This window comes from Chlorocebus sabaeus, chromosome 3 (genome assembly GCF_047675955.1).
Source record: "Chlorocebus sabaeus isolate Y175 chromosome 3, mChlSab1.0.hap1, whole genome shotgun sequence".
Classification (NCBI taxonomy): domain Eukaryota; kingdom Metazoa; phylum Chordata; class Mammalia; order Primates; family Cercopithecidae; genus Chlorocebus; species Chlorocebus sabaeus.
This window is the reverse complement of record NC_132906.1, coordinates 59881684-59894481: the sequence shown is the minus strand read 5'-3', so window position 1 is coordinate 59894481 and position 12798 is coordinate 59881684. Positions and strand designations below refer to the sequence as shown.

The following is a 12798-nucleotide window of genomic DNA, read 5'->3' as shown; positions in this document are numbered from 1 at the left end:
TTCCAAGTGTAAATATTTAGGACAGTATTCCCCTTGGAACAAAGCTGTGATCTCCAACTTGTATCAGACCATCTGGAAATGATGTACATTTCCTGTCAAACAATGTGAATTTTTTTTTTTTTTTTTTTTTTTTAAAGATGGAGTCTGGCTCTGTCGCCCAGGCTGGAGTGCAGTGGTTCGATCTTGGCTCACCGCAACCTCCACCTCCCGGGTTCACGCCATTCTCTTGCCTCAGCCTCCCGAGTAGCTGGGAACACAGGCGCCCGCCACCGCGCTTGGCTAATTTTTTGTATTTTTAGTAGAGACGGGGTTTCACCTTGTTAGCCAGGATGGTCTCGATTTCCTGACCTCGTGATCCACCCGCCTCGGCCTCCCAAAGTGCTGGGATTACAGGCGTGAGCCCCCGCGCCCGGCCACAATGTGGAATGTTTTAATAACCACATATACTTTAAAGTTCAGGGAACCAAAAGTAATGTTCTATTTCTATCTTAACAAGAAATCAGCAGTTTAATCTTCAAGGACTGAGATGCAGCAGTAAACTGGAAGAACAGAACAAGTAAAGAATTCAAATGAGTTTGCTCACATTAAAGAGGCAGCAAGACTCACCACTCTATGAACAAAGACTCAGCAATCTTTACGACTAAAGGAGACGCTCATTATCTACCAAACAGCTAGATCTAGGCATCCAGGCAACACAGGCTCCAGGGGAGATCCTCATGATAATAAGGACTACATCATGGCACCAGTAACCCCTGCCATACCGTAGAAATTATAAGAAAGTTGGTAAAGATTCTACAAGTTTAGTCATTTTGAAATTTAGCAAGTTATTCCAGATACACTTCTTTTAATTCTATGAATCCCAGAAATATCCCAGAAAGTTTTATGAGCCATCTCTTTAAATCTAAGCAGTGTAGGAACTATGAAAGCAGTAAATATTAATATACATTTCTAGTTTATTCTCAATTATTTTAAAATGAATCAACAGTTTAACAATTATTTTCTCCTATCTATATTGATAATTTAGAAAAAAATAGATTAGTTTCAAAGTTACTATTCTTATTTCACAGTTTTGCTCAATATTCTATAGTAACAAATGCAGGCTAGGACATCTGAATCATATGCTAATAAAAGTTTAAAAACAAAAGGGGAGAAGACAACCTTTATTTAGCACATCCACTCCAGGCTCCAGGCAATGTAACATTCATTATTTTCATTTACTCCTTATAATATATTTAGGTAGAAAAAATGTGTACCAGATGGTTTGGTGTGAAATTATATCTGAGTTTCCTAAGAGATAGATATTATCTTGTCCACATTTTAGTTAAGGAAACCAAACCTCAGAGAGTTGAGAAACTCAGGATCTGCTGGACTTCAGAGCCTCTGCTCTCAACCATTAAGCTAACTAGTCAGAAGTCATATCCAGAAAATTGCCTTTGTATTCCATTTTTCTTGTATTGTGAAAACTAGACATTTTAGGCAAAATAAAACTACCACAAAGGGACCTAAACCGTGGTATGTCTCCACTTTCCTGTGAAGAATATCCCAGCATAGGATTCACAGAAACCCAATGTTTTTCAAACAGTGTTTGATGGAAGTGAATACCACTTTTCTGAGGTGCAACAAACAGCTAAGTGGAGGAGAATGATCTTATTGACAATATCAATCAAGATGCAGAGCTAGCATCTGCTTGGCAACTTGACTATGATGTTCTAAAACACTTAAGGAAAAACAAAAAGCTTTAGAGAAATAACTCTAGGTGCCTTCTCAATTTTAATAAGATGCTATGACTTCCACTAAGCACATGGAATACATTGTCTTTCTGATGCTATCAGCTTTAACATGTTAGTCACTATGACTTTTTTTAGCCACCACTCCTCTAAACTTGAAATCTCAAGGTAGTAAGAAAAATTGTGAACATAAAATTTTAAATATTTTCAAATGATCTCTTAATTAGCATCAGTATGAATGATACAAGTACAAAGGAAGAAAGGGTAAAAACTAAATACAGGGTAATGGCTGATCACTAATACAAAATTTGTACTTGGCCTATAAATATTTTTAGAGACCATTTGATCACTTCTGGGCCCAGTTTTGAGTAATAGTGCTTTATAATTAAGAATTGTAATTGTATAATTATAAATTATTTTTAATTGGTTTGTTTCTCCATAATATATAGAATTTGTGTGTGAGGGTCCAGGTGATCATTAGTACAAAAACACACCAGGCCAGAATATTACATGATTGCTTCCCCCATAGTTCTTAGAAGTCAGAGTCTAACTCCTGGGAGTGTGGAAGAAAGATAAATGAAAAGATAGAAAAAGTATGAAAGACTGACACATACAGCAACCCACCACGTTGACAAGACAGATCAATTTCCCATTACCATGCCACATGCTAATGGACAGCAGCCTCCATGTTCCTGCTGCTACACAGATCTTAATTCTAGATGTCAGGAGATTAAAGGGAAAGACACATCCCAAACTCCCCTAGATCTGGCTGTGTAAGAGCAGCATCCTCTGCAAGCATCATCATTCATGCTTACAACCTTACTCTGTGCTAGGAACAGACAGTAACAGACTGAAGGTTGTGCACAAGGTAAGGAATGACAACTCACAGCCTTTGCCTCCACAGGCTTGACCACAAACTTCTCAGCTTGTACCACGCTGCCTGTGCCACAGGCACCAGCAACAATGCAGAGATGCACCAGCAACAACACAATGCACCAGCAACAATGCAGAGATACTGCACATTTATAACTCATTCTGAGCCAGCTATGTCATGGAGGTTTTCTTGAAGCTGTGAGTTTATAAATCTGGGACACATAATCAGAAGCCAGTTAACTAGAGATGCAAATTTAGACCAAACTGAGAAGGTCTGCAGGATGATTTTAAATCTGAGAAACATTGATCAATTATCTATATTTCTCTTAAAACTGTTTTTTGGCTGGGCATGGTGGCTGTCATCCCAGCACTTTGGGAGACCAAGGCGGGCAGATTACTAGAGGTTAGCGGTTCAAGACCAGCCTGGTCAACATGGTGAAACCCTGTCTCTACTAAAAATAAAAATTAAAAAAAAATTAGCCAGGCATAATGGCATGTGCCTGTACCCCAGCTACTTGGGAGGCTGAGGTAGGAGAATCACTTGAACCTGGGAGGTGAAGGTTGCAGTGAGCCGAGATTGTGCCACTGCACTCCAACTTAGGGGACAGAGCCAGACTCTGTCTCAAAAACAAAAACAAAAACACAAAAACCATTTCTTGACCACATATAAAAAAATCAAAGCATATCAAATACCAAAAAAGCATACAACCTACCTCCATTGGTCCTATTTGGTTGCTGATCTGGAGTTTGGGCTTGAGGTGAATAATACTGTTGCTGCTGGTAATTATTTGAAGGAAAATACTGGGAACTGGGACTCCTCCTACAATCCCGAATGCTGGAGAAAGTCTGTGAATGGGGAATTCCTCTTTGGAAAGGGGAACATCTTGGAAGACGAGGCTGAGGTGGTGGCAAATGATCAAATTCCTCTTCATCCTCCAGACTGTATCGGTCATATTCTTGATCACTACATGTCCCTTTTTTTCCTGAACTCAATGACACACTGGAACTATGTCTTGATACAGATGCTGAAGTAGAAGCATAATCTTGCCTGAGACCTATAAAATAACAAATAGTACTCTAATGTCTTTTGATCTAGCTAACATTTAGTTATAATTAACCAAGTAGTAGATGAAAAATTGTGCCAAGCAAATTACTCACAGAGACTTATTATCTTGTTCTCAAGTTTGCTAAATTGACAAGTTAGGTTTACCAAGATGATAATCACATTTACCTATGAAACAGATATCTAATATTGGACAATTCTGTTTTGCAAAAAGATTGCCCCAATTCCAGTGAAGATTATATATACCTGCCACAGCTCATTCATTAATATCTATCAATTTCCCCAAATGATCCCTTTTCAAGTCAAGAGATATTTTAGAAGGGGAACTTAGGAAGAAATATTCATCTCATTATGAATAGTTTGCTATGAGTTAAAACAATTAAAATATTAAGATCTCTGCCCAAGTAGGAAGTCACTCTGCTCCCCACCCCCGACTTATAAAGTCAAAGGGAAAGTTTAAAAGCCGAGGGACAAATATTTTCCCCCAAGGTCATCTCTCTATTGTTCTCTTATGTTACTAATGTTACCTCTTTCAAAGCACACTGACACCTCAAAACTTCTAATAGTTTTAGGTCATCCTATATGGTAATCATCTAAAAATAGTCAAACTACAAGGTTCTCATTATTTAACCCATTGCCAGTACTACAATTTTTTTTTTAAGTGGCCTAACCCTGACTACTTAACTTCTGAAACTGACATACAATATTTTAGCCATATATATTTTTAGAAAGAGTATTTAAATTTGCTTTTACTAAATAATGATATAAAATAACCACTTTTCCCCTTAAAAATGTATCTTATTAAATCCTGCATAAGCATTACCATATTTCTCATAGAAGCCTTGACTAATTTCTGAAAGCAGGAAATTATTATGCTTAAATACTTGATTATTTCTACTTATGTTGGCTGAAAAGATAACTCCAAAACAAACACTCCAGTTCTGTGCCTTTTGATATCATTAATGCCCTTCAACTAGTTCACTCTCAGATTATTTTTTGTAACTTTATTGCAGAACCAGTGACAAACTGTCCTATTTCTACTTATCTACTCTTTCACAATTATTTACCTGGAGAAGTATGTCAATGCATTTTAATTGAAATTTTAAGATAACTGTAGACTCACATGAAGTGCTTAAAAAAAAAACTGTGCCCTTTGCCCAGTTTCTCCCAGTGGTAACAATTTGCAAAATTTTAGAATAATATGACAGCCAGGGTATTGGCAGTGATATAATCCACTCATTTTATTCAGATTTTTGCAGAGGTAGGGGTGTGTGTGTGTGTGCACGCGCGTGTGTGTCAGAGAGAGATAGAGTATTAAGCTGTATGCAATTTTATTGCCTACAGGTTCAAAGATCCACCAATGAATAGTACCAACACTGCAAAAATCCTGTGTTGCCCTTTTATAACTACATCCAGCTTCGAGACCCTCTTGAGACCCTAAGCCCTATCCCTAAAACTCCACCAACCACTAGTCTGTCCTCCGTTCCTAACACTTTTGTCATCTCGAAATGTTGTATGAGTGGAATGATATAGTATGCACTCTCTATGATCAATTTTTTTTATTCACCATGATTCCCCGGAGCTTCAAGCAAGATGTTGTGCATATCAGTAGTTTGTTCCTCTTTATTGCTGAGTTGTACTCCATGGTATAGATGTAGCATGATTGGTTTAATCATTTACGGACTGAAGGTCATCTAAGCTAATTCTAGTTTTGGGCTATAAAGGTGCTCAGAACATTCATGTACAAGTTTTTGTGTGAACCCAAATTTCCACTATTCTGGGATAAATATCCAAGAGTGCAGTTTGCTGGGCCACTTGTAAGTTGCACCTTTAGTTTTTTAGGAAACTGTCCATCTGTTTCCACAGTGGCAATACCAGCAATGTCGATGTATCAATGTGTTTTGATCAGACTAAGTTCCTACCACCTCATGATAGTGTGAGAAGCATATAACTGGCTCCACCTAAAAAGTAGGACAGTATGAGAGAAAGAATCTAATTGTTTGCCCATTACCTGGAGAGAAATGCCTGAACCTCCCCCTCTGCCTGTATATTCCAAGTAGAAGCCTCATTTTTCTAGTTTAGAAAGAACACATACTTTCTTCTTGCAGACGAGCCATGATCTGAACATCAGTGAGGTCCTGTAATTTATATCCCATGGAGATAGAATCATCCTCCAATTCTGAAGTACTCAGCTCACTGTCGATAGATGACTGGGGACTGAGTGGGGAGCCCCTGGAAGTGTAACCTGAAACACAAAGGAAATGTGTGTTCTTTCATCTGCAGGACTGATATCTATATATGCTTTACAATTCATATATAAACAGTCAGCAATTTGTCTCATGTTTTCATGTTACAAAAATCACCAACATGTCACCATTTAATGGTCAATGTGCACATGAAGTGTATACAATTCATACATACAAAACCACTTGTTCATTGTTTTCAAATTCAATTTTCACAATTTAAAAAGTCACTATGTGCTATATATTTAAATTGTTAAGAGGGTAGATTTCACATTATATTTTTTATCACAATGTAAAATTCACTACTGCTAAAATCTACATCCTATTAGATATGTACATATCTAAAGGCATGGTATAAGAATATATATTCATGTATACTTTAGTATAGTAATAAGACATTGACAGTAACTGATTATATACTTTTAAATTAAATTTTAACCTGGTCCATTTGTTAATGAGTACAAACAGCAGTGCTACAAATGGGTAAGAATATCGCATCTAAAAGGCACACGTACATATGCAGAAACATATGCAACACCCACATAATATAGGCCAGAGAGTAGTCACAGGAGACTTATAGCCACCCATGAGAGTAAAAAAATCGATGGTTTCAGATAAAAGAGCCAAAGGACAAATAGAAGAAGGCTATAGGAAGGGAACCACACCAATGCTGAGAAAAATAAGAAAATGGTGAGATCCTCATTCATAAAAAGCCACTATGACTATTTTCTTCTACATAGCCTTAGCTAGATTTAAAAGCTACCAGAAAAAAAATTTAAAAAATAAAGACTTACAATCTTGAATAATAAAAACTACCTACATTGTGTTTGACATTTAATTTTAAAAACACATAAGCATTTGGAAATACAGAGCTGCAGGCATATACTTTTGCTAAAGAGGTAAGACTGTCTGCTACATACATCTGACAGCAGTAGATCAATGGTGTTAGAGTACAAATGAGTGCTAGGCCTTTTGTACCCAAAGTAAGTGTGCAGCACCAACTCTCCATTCTAAGATTATTCTGAAGCTTTCCAATGAAAGATGAATATTTCAGCTGTGTTTAGTAACTGAATTACAATGCAAGCAGCTAGTCAAGAAGTTAAAACATTACCTGTTTTTTCAGGTGTTAGTATTGCTTTATTTGAGGTTTTAGAGAAGCTGGGAGTATTAATGCCATTGCTATAAGGGCTGAGTCTTGCAACAGGACTATAAGGAAAAGTCAGTGAGGCAGCTGAAGAGAAGAGACTCCGCCATCGGCTAGCTGTCACAGAAGCAGAAAACAGCAGCAGTTAGCTATATGCAAGCAGATGTTTACTTGTCAGAAGGAGAAAAGGAAGAGATTTAAAAAAAAAAGAGAGAGACAAAGCAACTTTTCATAAGACTATCTTAACTGACCTCCACTTGTCTAAATACAAAATATATACAAAATAAACGATTTGTGAATTAGGGTCCTATTTATACATCCATTTTAAAAAAGTAAATCAATCTTACTTTGATTAAAGCCAACATGCCCGTATAATAATGAAAATTTATTTTGAGTTTCTATGTTAGAAATGTTTTCAATTTTCTATTTCCATATAAAGATTTAGTGTTTTGCAATATAAAAAAGGATTAGTGTCAAAAGAAAAGCTCAAATGTATAATCTTCCTAATCTTTAGGAATTAAGGGAAATGTTAATATTAACTATATGTAATTCTATATTTTTCTACTCAGTATCAGAATACGTTGATAAAAAATATTTTATGTAAATTCATTATCGGATTTTGGGAGGACTTAGAATGACTATTGTGTTTCCGAATGGCCTTGAGACCAAAACAAGGTTTAAAGGAAAAACGGTATACAAAGTAACAGAGGGGTATCTATACCAGAACTTAACAATGACTATCTTAGGTAGCCGGTACAGAGACTATTGGCGATCACTTGGATTTTTTCTTTTAAAAAAATCTTGCAAATTATCTGCATTAAACATACATATTATTTATATAACTAGCTTTTCAAGGTAGGAATATACATGTTATTACTTTAATACTATGCTTTAAATTAAAATAATGAACAAAACGGAATCATACCAGCCATGGGCAGATGATCTCATTCTTACATTACCTCACTTGTCTAATTAACGTACTTCTCCCCTCCAAAATTACCACCCCTTGTATCTCCATGTTCTTGGGGTCACACACACACTCACACAAATCCCAAATCACAAAAGCTTAAGTCACACCAAACATGGTTTACTCTCCTGTCACCAGATACAAATCAATGTGCTAGGCAAAATTCACTTTTCTGAAAAGTAATCATTTAGACATGTACTAAGCAGAAGGAATGATATAAAAAATATAAACAAGGCTAAACATCAAGAAATAACTTGGTTTGTATTCACTGGAAATTTGACAAAACTTGAAAAACTAAGTATTAAAAGGACTGCTTTGAAATGTATGCCCCCAGACCACTTTTAATGAGCAATGCTAATGAGCAAACAGACAGCTGAAAAGTGCTTTAAAATGGGCAATGGGATGGAGAGGAAAAAAAAAAAAAAAAACCAGGGGGTTGTGGACAGTCAAGAAAATAATCAGCTCAGCTCCATACTGGGACTCTTCAGATCCTTGCAAAACACCATCAAGTTTACTTAAAAAATATATGTATATATTTCCTTTTACTTCAGAATCATTATGTACCAACATATTCTAACAATTACATTAAAAATATCTTTTCCTTAAGTATATGGAAGAACTAGGCAAGGAAACTACATTCGCAATGACAACACTTTCAGAATCCACACATTTTGTGAAACTGTGAAGCCTGGTTCCCAACTGACACCATATATGTCACTTATCCAACCTGTAACTTACAGTGGTTAAGCAGCTCTTCCCAATCGGAGCCAGAACACAGACATGCACTCCCAGTTCCTTCTCTTCTATGTAGGTCAACTTGACTCTGGATTACACTACAAACTAGGGGTTAATAATGCAACACACACTAGGTAGCTGTTCTCACATGTTCAATCTCTATTATTCAAAGTTTCTCATTAAAAATTCTATATTTTAAAAGGTCAATAGTTCTTTGTGACTGCTATCTTGCTTAACAGATGATGTTATTTTATACCAGTTTGATCACTTGCCAGGCAAATTACAGTAACTGCGTGTTCTCACCCACAGATGCGGGCGGCAGCACATCACAAGTAAGCAGCATTCATCACTCTACACAATAACCACTGTGACCCAGCCTCCCCGCACAATTGACACAGTTATTGTGGCTATGACAGCAAGATCCCAACTAAGAACACAATTAGCGTCTATTGCAAGAAAGAATGCTCTACATTGTTGTTTAGCACTGAAGCTTTTCAGAAAGCTTAGGAAAATTATTGTAGAGGCAAGCTAACAAAACAATAATGCTCCACTAAGGCCCAACGTTACAGTGGAGGAGGAGGAGGACAGGAGTGGAAGCTATCACATCCTACTTGTTCTTTAGTACACAGCTAAAGAATTGTAACAGGAAGCATTTTTATAAAGAATAAAACAAACAAAAAGAGCTTGTAAAGAAGAGCAATTTTATCTTTTTCAATCAATTATCTCAATGGATTTTTGGTTTATAAAATGATGTTAAATGATTTGAGAGGCTCGGTGATGAGCAAAATAGCTCTAAAGAAAGGAGTGAGGCAATTTTGCCAAAGGAGAAAAAATGGGTGATACATTTTTGAACAACAGTTAAATTTCCCTATACTCCTACTCCAAAGTTCTATTTATTAAAAAAAAAAAAAAAAAAAAAAAAGGGAGGGTCACAAACTTGGAGGTGGCATGGACTATGCATGTTTTCATTTAATTCCAGTCCCTAGAATAGCATCGAATTGGCCCCAAACAGGACTACACATTGAATCAATGTACGATACTTGGCACAGTTTTCTTTCCCAAATGCCTTAAGCTAAACTGCCTCCCAGGACACTTCTTTCTGTATGCTCTCTGTAGTTCTACTGCCACTTCCTTAACCACTCACCACCTCTCATCAGATTACTGCAACCCGCTCTTCAACAACCTTCCAGCCACCAACACTGCCCTGAGTAAACCTGTTCTGAACGTCTTGTACTTTAACTGTATTACTTTCATCAATTAAAATACCGCAGTGGCTTTCCATCAAATGCAAGACCTTCAAGGTACTTCAGCTCATTTCACTACCACGCTTACAGACTGCCATTTATCTCATGCCCATCTCTACAGTGTCTCTGAAGCTGCCTAAAGGATGCACCCTTACTGGTTAAACTTTCTACTTCACCTCCCTTGTCTGATAATCACCTTCTACTGAATGAATGTGAAAAAGTACTACGTTGTAGACTGATACCTCATTTTTTTGCAAAAAGGTAAGTTGAGTGTGACTAATGGTCTATTATGTTTTGTACATTTTCAAAGTTGCCTGACTGAAAAGATAAATTATAACACATCTGTGTAGTTACTTTTATACATCATTAAGCAAAGTATGACCAAAAAAACTAGATTTGATAAATCCTCCAGCGATAAAATCAAGAAAATCATAAAAAGGCAGATGACAAAATGGGTTTAAGAAACAACCTAAGTTTCTTCAATTTTTCACACTGAAAATTATTCTGTGACCAACAAAAAGTTCCCAGAAACAATGACATTCCTACCATTGCTTGATCATATTTAAGTTGTTGTTAAATATATATGTCTCTACACATAATCAAAATCAAATTTAAGAAAGTCCTTAATTCACATACAATAAAAAACTGATTTAATATCTTAGAAGATTCAAAAGGTCAGTGCTGCATTAAACTAAAGAGTTCAAAAATAAAGCAACACCATAACATATTCTGGCAACAATCCTTTTCACTCCTCTCACTACAGTCATTTCAGTACCTAATACAAGACTTGGAACACAGTATGCACTCAATAAATGCTAAATGTGATCAAAATTTTGGTAAGTTGGCTAATATTTCTTTATCTCAAACCATTCTACCACTCCATCCTGACATATAAATTACTTTGCCCAATTTTTTAAACTTCATTATAATTGTTAACTCTGAAGACAAATAATAGTCTAATTAGATGTTTCAAATCAGCTAAAATCTCAGTGAAAAATAAACCTGGAGGAGCACTTCATTAATACTTCCTAGTAACTACTAAGTTGCTGAATTTTATATCAATCTTCTGGTTTCCAACTAAAGGATGTTATATTACTAAGGCCTAGGATCTGTGACTGGGGTGACAAACACTGAAAAGCAGTTAAACAGGTGACATTAAGATGAGTTAGTTCCTATAGCACTGCATCACACAGTTAAAAGGAAGGATCATGCCAAGCATGCTAACTGGTGGAAAACCATGCAAGAAGGCAACAAAGCTGCCTTTGAAATCTGGAAATGCTACCACTTCTTGCAATCAAAGAAAGAGTTACAAAATGGTTGCAATTCTATTTGGGCTGTTTGGTAGAATTTCGATACATTCTACTGCCAATAGGATGGCATCTGGGTTGGTTTCAGTTAGGTGAGGAAGCCCTGGAGGTCAGGACCCTCACTCTTTCTAGTGAGTTCTAACAGGAGGGTCACATTTCTCATTGGGCAGAAGTTATTCTAGAAAACAAGCCCTCCCCTGTGTCCATGTCTTCTCACTGTTCAGCTCCCACTTATAAGTGAGAACATGCAGTGTTTGGTTTTCTGTTCTGTGTTAGTTTGCTGAGGATAATGGCTTCCAGCTCCATCCATGGTAGGGGGAGGGACAGCATTAGGAAAAATAGTTAATGCATGCTGGGCTTAATACCTAGGCCTAATACCTAGCAAACCTAATAAAAACGCATTAGCAGCAAACTTCAGGTCTGTTTTACTAAAATTCACAGCCTATTTTCTAAATAAGTCATGGTTTTATATCCATGCTCATGGCTCTCTTCCCAGCTAGCCAAATTTATATTCTCCCTCATTCCCTAATCCAGGTTCTGCCTTGTGGAACTGGCCAACTTTTCATTTAAATCTTCATAAGTAACGCCGTGTACCTGAGAACAAAATATGTATATGTATATGTATATATGTGTGTATGTGTGTGTGCATGTGTGGGTGTGTATGTGTAGTGCTCCAGAATGATTCAGATGCCCAACATTTACAACATCTAGAGTCATTCCTTTATTCAACATTTGGCAACAGATACTAAAAAACTTTAAAGGTCAGTCTCCAGTTACCTAAATATCTTCCACAGACACATACAGTATGTGGCATTTCCCTGCTCCACAGTCATTCCGAGAAGTCTGCCTGGCCCCTAGACTCCCACCCGCTTTTTAAAATTCATTTCTCTATTCATTTGAGTAGGCACTAACTATTGTGGCTATAGCATACCAGATGCCCCAGGTGCTGACATGAATAAGACATGGTGACTGTTCTCCTCTCCTTCCCACTCCAATTTCTAAAGACCGGCTACTACAGATGACAGGCAAGTAAGGTGGAATATGATGCCATATTGTAAGTGCAGTAAAAGCACCATGAGGAGTACACTCAGAGCAAAGTAAAGGCAATGATTAACTTTCTGGAGGAATCCAAATACTTCAGAAGTCATTATGTTTAATGTGGCCCTTGAAGGTTGAGGAGCTTATCTCACAGGATATGATACCATTCTAAATAGAAGTAATGCATATGAAACCCTGAACACATGAAACAGCACTGTACATTCAGGGGATGGCAAACTTTTGGAATAAGCATAGGGGTATAAGAGAAGAGTTAGGGCTGGAGAGGTTGGCATGTTTGGGTTTTGTACTGTCTTATATCTATATACTTTAATGAACAGTTTACACTTTAATGAACAGTTAGTGTTTTGACTGTGAGAAGGTGAAAGACATAATCAGACTATGTTTTATGATGATGACCTAAGTAGCCATAGAAATGATGAACTAAATGGGCATGGAG

At 36.8% G+C, this 12798-nt stretch overlaps 1 protein-coding gene across 5 annotated transcripts in view; it reads right to left on the bottom strand.

Annotated features, from left to right (window-relative positions):
• The window catches only part of SLAIN1 (SLAIN motif family member 1), a 72642-nt gene that overhangs the window by 20799 nt on the left and 39045 nt on the right, over positions 1–12798 (bottom strand). For 2 of the 5 annotated variants that reach the window (XM_007960638.3, XM_038007774.2), the window contains exons 3-5: positions 7018–7167; positions 5759–5908; positions 3314–3655 (exon numbers count right to left, since the gene is read on the bottom strand). In XM_007960638.3, the coding sequence (XP_007958829.1) occupies positions 3314–3655; positions 5759–5908; positions 7018–7167 (642 nt within the window). Of the gene's footprint in view, positions 1–3313; positions 3656–5758; positions 5909–7017; positions 7168–8755; positions 8979–12798 lie in introns of those variants that run through there. The other 3 variants (XM_007960639.3, XM_007960641.3, XM_007960640.3) reach the window with 2 other exon arrangements.